The sequence below is a fragment of the Cervus elaphus genome, chromosome X, assembly GCF_910594005.1.
Source record: "Cervus elaphus chromosome X, mCerEla1.1, whole genome shotgun sequence".
Lineage (NCBI taxonomy): Eukaryota > Metazoa > Chordata > Mammalia > Artiodactyla > Cervidae > Cervus > Cervus elaphus.
This window is the reverse complement of record NC_057848.1, coordinates 80,765,218-80,773,538: the sequence shown is the minus strand read 5'-3', so window position 1 is coordinate 80,773,538 and position 8,321 is coordinate 80,765,218. Positions and strand designations below refer to the sequence as shown.

The 8,321-nt window shown below is 35.2% G+C and overlaps 1 protein-coding gene across 2 annotated transcripts in view; it reads right to left on the bottom strand.

The window, feature by feature from the left end:
- Positions 1-4,354: 4,354 nt before the first annotated feature.
- The window catches only part of NRK (Nik related kinase), a 125,273-nt gene continuing 121,306 nt past the window's right edge, over positions 4,355-8,321 (bottom strand). For both annotated transcript variants that reach the window (XM_043895901.1, XM_043895902.1), the window contains one exon: positions 4,355-7,654. In XM_043895901.1, the coding sequence (XP_043751836.1) occupies positions 7,559-7,654 (96 nt within the window). In that variant the 3' untranslated portion in view covers positions 4,355-7,558. The remainder of the gene's footprint in view (positions 7,655-8,321) is intronic.

The window sequence follows — 8,321 nt, the reverse complement described above, 5'->3', positions numbered from 1 at the left end:
ACATAACAATTGGAAATATATACACACTCAACATTAGAGCACCTAAATGTATTAAACAAATACTAACAGATCTGAAGGGAGAAATAGACAACAGTACAGTAATAGTATAGAACTCTAACATCCCATTTCCAGCAATGGATAGATCATCCAGACAAAATATAAGTAAGAAATTATTGGACTTGAACCATGCTGTATAACAGGTAGACCTAAAAGATACATATAGGACCTTCTACCAACAGCAGCAGAATATACCTTATTATCAAGAATGCATGGAATATTCTCCAGGATACATAATATAGTAGGCTACAAAACAAGTCTTAGCAAATTTAAGAAGACTGAAATCATACCAAGTGTCACTTTCAACCACAGTGGTAAGCAACTTGAAGTCAAAACCAAGAAACTGGAAAATTTACAAATATATAGAAATTAAACTACACAGTCCTGAACAACCAATGAGTCAAAAAAGAAATCAAAAGGGAAATAAAAATATATTAAAATATGAAAATGTAAAAACAACATGCTGAAACATGAGATCCTGTAAAAAATAGTTCTAAGAGTTTAATCAAATTATTGAATTGTTAATTTTGTCTTTAACTGTATTCGGGATGCTTTCTGTCATTATTTCTTTATATTATTTTCTGCACTACCCTCTCTTTCTCTTCTCTGTGTCTGGGACCTTGCTGAAAGTGAAACTGAAAGTTGCTTAGTCATGTCCAACTTTTTGTGACCCCATGGAGTCCATGGAATTCTCCAGGCCAGAATACTGGAGTTGGTAGCCCTTCCCTTCTCCAGGGAATCTTCCCAACCCGGGGATCAAACCCAGGTTTCCCACATTGCAGGCAGATTATCAGCTGAGCCACCAGGGAAGCTCAAGAATACTGGAGTGGGTAGCCTATCCCTTCTCCAGCGGATCTTCCTGACCCAGGAATTGAACCAGGGTCTCCTGCATTGCAGGTGGATTTTTACTAGCTGAGCTATCCAGGAAACCCTACCAGTGACCTTGCTGGTACTCAAATGAATTAATTCAAAGATATCTACTCCAAGACCCAGAATAATAAATCTTCTAAAAACAAAAGGCAAAGGAAAAATCTTGAAAGGAGCCAGAAAGAAACAAAGTTTTACCTATACCTGATTGTAGAGCCATAGTCAACTACCCTAGTGATATAGGAGACCAATCAAGAGAGAGTGGTATCCCAGTGGCTGAGAGAGGAAATTGTTTCAAGTTGTGAGCAGTGCACAGCGTATCAGTGTTGACTTACGTAGACTATAGACCAGTGGGTTACCCCATTTTTTCTGATCCCTCAGACTTTCATGGAACCCTAATGGATAAATAACGACAGTTCAAATAAGTTTAAATTTCCTCTCAGACTGATAGAATAGGAATTGAAGTACAAATAACAATTTTTGCTTGTTTTGAATTAGTTTTTGCACATACAGGTTTGTGGAGTAAAATTCATAGATACTTTCTACTTGTCAAATGAAATGTTTATTTCCCCAGCTTGTCATATAATGTTAATTTTACTTCTAGGGAGAAGATTTTCATTTTTGTGTAGTCTAATTTTCTTTGAACTTCATTGTATTCATTTCTCACTGTGGATTTGTGAGACTCCATGGTGTTGGAAGTTTGTGTTTAGAATTTTGGAAATAGTGTTTCATTTGGCACTGCAGATGGTTATTGCAGCCATGAAATTAAAAGACGCTTACTCCTTGGAAGGAAAGTTATGACCAACCTAGACAGCATATTAAAAAGCAGAGACATTACTTTGTCAACAAAGGTCTGTCTAGTCAAGGCTATGGTTTTTCCAGTGCTCATGTATGAATGTGAGAGTTGGACTATAAAGAAAGCTGAGCGCAGAAGAATTGATGCTTTTGAACTGTGGTGTTGGAGAAGACTCTTGAGAGTCACTTGGACTGCAAGGAGATCCAACCAGTCCATCCTAAAGGAGATCAGTCCTGGGTGTTCATTGGAAGGATTGATGTTGAAGCTGAAACTCCAATAATTTGGCCACCTGATGGGAAGAACTGACTCATTTGAAAAGACCCTGATGCTGGGAAAGATTGAGGGCAGGAGGAGAAGGGGACGACATAGGATGCGATGGTTGGATGGCATCACCGACTCAATGGACCTGGGTTTGGGTAGACTCTGGAAGTTGGTGATGGACAAGGAGGCCTGGCGTGCTGCGGTTCATAGGGTCACAAACCGTAGGACACGACTGAGCGACTGAACTGAACTGAACTGAGCAAATCAGACACATTCTTTCATCATCTATAAAAGTACCTTTGGGGAATGCCTAGAATTTGGTATATCGGTTTATGAGAACATAATTTAAACTTTTGGGATCAAAAGTATATTGACATGCTTTGGTGATCCTTAAATATGTCTCAGGATGCTGCAACATTGAGTTGTTCTTGTGAAAAAAGAATCACATTCAAACCAAATGTTTGTACAAAACAGTTAGATGACTTGTTTTTTGTGCTGTTTTATTAAATGACCTTTGTCATTTCTCATGATCCTTGGTTAATTACTAAAGGGGCATAGTGGTCCCTTATGTGTTGCTTTTAAAGGTAAACAAAACCTTAACAGACACTATTTTAATCTACCCTTTGTTTCACTTCAGGTTTATAGGGTAAAGTCATGTGAAGTTACCCCACAGGTCATTACCCTTTGGTCACCAGAACCCAGATGGTACTTTGATGAAAGAACTGAATTTGTCAGTCTTAATTTTAGGCTGTTGTAAATTAAATAGCACTAAACACAAAGAAAAACAATGCTCATTTTTCTTTTCAACTAATATTTTTATTGAGTCTTTGCTATATAAGTACCAAATGAGCCACTTGGACATATGGGATGGCAACATAGGAAAAAGTTAATCCTGAACCTGATTTTATATTTATCTACAAAGTAGGCTGTATACTAGCTTCTGAAAAGATAGAATCCAGTTTATTCCCTTAGGAACTATTTTTTTTATATCAGTTGACATGGTTATTAATAACATAAAATGTGATATTTACAATATTTTTTGAAACATGTTTGGCCTTTATTATATTAGCTGTTTACTAAAAAGTAGCCAACCTGAATATCCTTAGGAGAAGGTTAAAGGACCTATAAGGAAAAAAGTGTTATTATATTGGAAAAAGATTAGTAGACTTGCAGTGTTGGAGTCTGTAAACCCACTGCTCCCTTTGAGAATGATGAAGTTACTAACAGCAGTTTCTTTTCACGACCTACCATATCCCCTCCTTTGGTAAAGGGTTCCCAGGATAATGCCATTTTTCAGTCTTGGGGGTGTTACCCTGACCATTCTTATTCCAATCTGTGTTGATGTTATTATTCCTTGGCTCATAACAGTGTCTTTTAAAGTAGTAGAAGTCTGTGGGACCTATGTATCAAGCTGAATGAGTCAATTTAATTATAATGAAGTACTTTAAATTTAGCCTACAAAAGCCTGGGCAAGCATGCCGTGTACAGGTAACACAACTTCAGAATGCCTGGACATACTTGACAAATTAGGGCCATACCAACTGGCACTAACAGTTAAGTCTGATGAATATCTCTCCAAAATGTTCTGAGACAATAGCATCTTCACAGAACCATTCCTCTAGTGCTTTTGTGATCTGCTGAGAGAAGTGCTATTCCTCTTCTGATCCCAGCTGAAGGACTCAAATCTTTCATGTTTTCTCTATCTTCCATTTTCTACCGTCACTCCACACTAAACCTTTTCTTGAATATCAATAAACTATAAATATTTTTAAAAATATTTATTTATTTATTGACTGTGGTGGATCTTCGTTACGGTGCGCAGGCTTTATGTAGTTGTGGTACTTGGGCTTCTCGTCGTGGTGGCTTCTCTTGTTACAGGGCATGGGCTCTAGGCACAGGGCTCAGTAGATGTGGCTCACAAGCTCTATAGCGCTGGCTCAGTAGTTGTGGCCCATGGGCTTAGTTGCTCTGTGGCAAGGCAGATTCTTAACCACTGAACCACCAGGGAAGCCCTGATCTATAAATATTTACTACTCTCTTTGGATAAAGTTTTTACTCTTTGGGATGGGAAGGAAGTCAGCATTAAAACTTGCTCAGGTTTTACCCTTGCTCATACCCCATGAGTCTGTGTAAAATTCCACACATTTAGAGGAAAATTATTAGTTTTTAATTACACTACTGCACAACCCAGAAACATTTGAGTCCAATTAATATACCCTTCCTTCGCTAGAATTCCTATGGAACAATGGGTAGAACCCCTAACACCTTCTAATCAGTGCATTATTACATACTTTAAGGAAATGAATAATCCTTGAATGAGTCTTAATTCTGAAGTATGAGATGAGTATAGTTCAAATAATGACATCAATCAGCACATTTAAAAATTTTTATTTTTAGAGATTGAACAATGATTCATTGCAATTTTTCTGAATAAACAATTAGCAGTCTCAAAGATTGTTTCAATAAATTTTAACATTAGAGCACAGATTGCATACAAATTGATTTTAAATATGCACAATTTTGAAAATAACTGAAGAGTACTTAAAAGATCCAATGACATCAATCAATACATTTAAAAATTTTTTAGAGATTGAACAATGATTCATTGTAGATTTCCTGATGAAACAATTAGCAGTCTCAAAGGTTGTTTCTATAAAATTTAAAATTAGAGCACAGATTGAATACAAATCGATTTAAATAGGCAGTTTTGAAAAGAAATGAAGAGTACTTAAAAGATCCCATTGAATTCATGTGGCATTATTCCTAGTTTAATCTATAGTGTCTCAATTAAGTAAGTCCTGGCAGAAAACACTTATTGATTAATTATCTAGAAACTGGTAGCACTAAAATATTAAAATTTATGCATTCAAATGGTTTGTGTGTGCGCTTGTGTGTATGCATGAATGATTTGTGCTTTGCCTAATCTACTATCTTAACGATTATCCTTTCTGTTTCCTGAGGTTCTTAACCTTACTTCAAAAGACCTAATCACACTGAACTTTTCTTGTCAGTTCTTTGCATATATCACATTTCTAGTTTTCAATGATTTCTTCTATTTTGGACAAGGGCTTTGGTGTAAAAGTTAAAGTACACTAAAATTAACTGTACTCTGTCCCAATGCTATTCACAAGCTGCCAGAACTTTCCTGCTTCAACTTAGAGGACTTGGGAATTTGGCTTTCCAGGAATCCCTGTCAATGTTTCTGTGATGGGCCAGGGCTTCTAGGTGCTGCTGCTACAAGGTGAGGTGTAGTTACAATTTTTTCTTTACTATGCACTGACTATGAAATGCAATTGCTTCTTCATTTTCTTATTTCAGCTGGCAAAGGATGTAAAAATTCCAGATGGATTAAACATCTAAATTGGAAATATTCATTACCTGCAAATGACTATTTTCAGTCCTTCCTAAGTTGGCTATCCAACATCTAATCTTCCTTCTTAGTATGTGCCTAGCTTCCTTTCCTCATTAACACCTTATCATTTAATGCTCAATTACACAATTGCAATCTCTCTTGCTTATTTACTTTGGGACACCTCTGTAGATGCAGTTCACTACTGTGTATATTTGCTAGAATGACAGCCACAGAACACAATGGGAGTTGACTTCCTAAAATAGTTTACTGTCTTACTGTGTTAAAAATATGATTTAAGATAAAACTTATTTTTGAACCTTAACTGAGTAAATATTATGAAGAAAAAAATGAATTTTTAAAAGACTTGATTCTACACACTACTTAAATGAGAGAATTTTCTGAAATTCAAACATAGCAAGCTCCATTTGCTCAGCAATGAGGTACTTGCACAAAGTTCCCCATGGCCTTTTTGGTGTACAAATTAAAAAGGAAGACTAATTCTAAGGAAATAATTTGACATAAAAGTTTGTTTTCTCTTTAAACTACTGCATTTAAAAAGTTATTTGAGTTGTAAACACTCAAGGATAAGCCAGTTTTAAGATCACATTATTGTGTCACAGTAACAAATGCGAATCACATTTATCTTTAATTCATGGATTCAGGTTCTCCTAAATTCTCATTATTGAGCTACTACATTCTTGATAAAAGTTATTAGGAAAATCCAAATCATCATTCCTGGCACCTAGGTGCCAAGAAATAGTGTGCTATTATGAAATCACTCATAGTCAGCTGCTTTTGTATTTTGGTTAACCAGGTAGTTTGAAAATTATTATCCCACTAGCACTGTCTTCAGATTTTAGAAGCAGAACTAGAGGAATTATAGTGAGGTATACTTTGTGGTAGTTCTGTTGCTTCTTTATTGCCCCAGAACTAACCATGGTATTGAGGATGGATATGCAGAAATGATGCTTTTCACCAGGTAGCAATTACCATAGGTGACCAAATGCCACCTATCTATGGCGTCTATAATATATAGGGGTGATGGACTAGCATGATTTTTTTCACTGCTATAAATTTGAAGACCTAGGTATTTGATGAAAGTTGTATTTTTTTTCCAAATCTTTCCTTTTAATCTATTACATTAAGTCCCTACATGTGTACTTGCCACTTTTAGATTAATTTCTGATTTTACAGAAAAAGAACCATGAAAAACACAAGTATTAGGGTCAAAACTTTTTGTTGTTTTATTTTGTTATTTTTGCTTAATAACTGGAGGGAAGTTTTTCTATAGTTTAATCTGGGATCGGGAAAATACTTAAAGCTGTCTGATATAGACATTGTTGGCCAGATAAGAATTTTGATAAATCAACCAACCTGTCTTTGGGATAGAACTTGACGCCTACTTTAAAGTATTAAAAAAATACAACTTATTCTACAGTACATATGTATAGGAGTTCAGTCCTGTAATCAGGCTTGCAAGTGTATTATTTGGTGGTTCTTAAAAATAGCTATTGCACATCTTTGGGGTTTCTGAGGAAAATCAACCATTTTAGGCTTTCTTCCTTTCTCCTTATCAGGAGAAAACCCCCTTAACATGGGATGAAAAGAACACAACTGGTCTCTAACTGTGGGCTTAACTGTCATGGAGCAATGAGGAAAAAGGGTGGCCTTCCCCCCTTTATCACTGTATTTTCTCCAGGTATGCAGGTTGTTCAGCCTTAGGTCTGGTTTATACCTAGTCCTTATTATTTTCATTTCATAATCTAACCTTTGGTTCTTTCTAGGACTTGGCAAATCTGTATATGGTTTGTTGCTATTTTGATTTTTTTCTGGGGAAAAAAAAAACCCTCATTCAGGGGCAACTCTTTTGAAAGCTGTTTGGAATCTAACTCATTACAGGTTTCTTAACTCCATGTTGTAAAATCCGAATACAGGTACTGTCCAAACTGTCCAAAGAGTAATATTTGAATTCACAGTAACAAAAGTTACAAAGTTTGTGCAAAAGATATTGTACACCATTGGAGTACATAGAGCTTGCTATAGTTAATTTTATATATAAAGCTGCATTTCTCATTAAAACTATTCTGTGCTACATTAAAAGTAAAGTATCTGATTTAATTTTTCGCTACCAGTAAAAGTGAATGCTCATTTAATCTCAGAAATTTAAAAATGCAAATTGCATATTTGTGATGCTTATAATCAGTATAATAAATCATTGGAAACTTTTAAACACCATAACTGCTTTGGAGCTCTTCAAGTGTTCCAAGGGTCATGAAGTAAACCCGGCTGTGATGATTGCGCAGGATAGAGGTAAAGAACAGCTTTAAAAAGAGAGAAAGAGACAACATCAGTAAATATTTAATAAACTGCAACCTGATATTTGATAGTACAACTATAATTTCAATTTATCTGTTATCAATCAATTTCAGAAAGAGATGTCTTTAAAGTATACAAATTCAAATGAGTATGGAGCCAAAATTATAATTTAAAAAAGTACTTTTTACCATATTCTATATGACTGTACTTCATATAGTTTAAATAAAATTAAGTTTTTGTAGGTGACATTTATCTGCTAAAGTTCTTGATTGGTTTCATTAACAATTTTCCTTTTCTATTTTTTAAAAATCTACTTTTGCTCAAGTTAGCTTTCCTTTTAATATATGGAAAATATCACATTATTTAGATGCAGTTCACACTGTCGCTGGTGCTTAAGTGGCCACTGAAATTTTCTACTTGGTATAATTTTCTATTTCAATGTAATAGACTGACATCAATACATTGATATTATCAGCTAAACCTTAGAGAGGTTTATGAGACTTAAAGAGGAACATGCGCAAATATGGTCTGTGCCATAAAGAAAATCAGGACAGTACAAGAATATAAATAGCAAACAGAAGTATCCTTGTTAGGACCAAGGTTTTCAACATCCACAGTGGATATACTTAGGAAGGTGTGTGACATAATGATGAAAACAACACTAGCTACCCT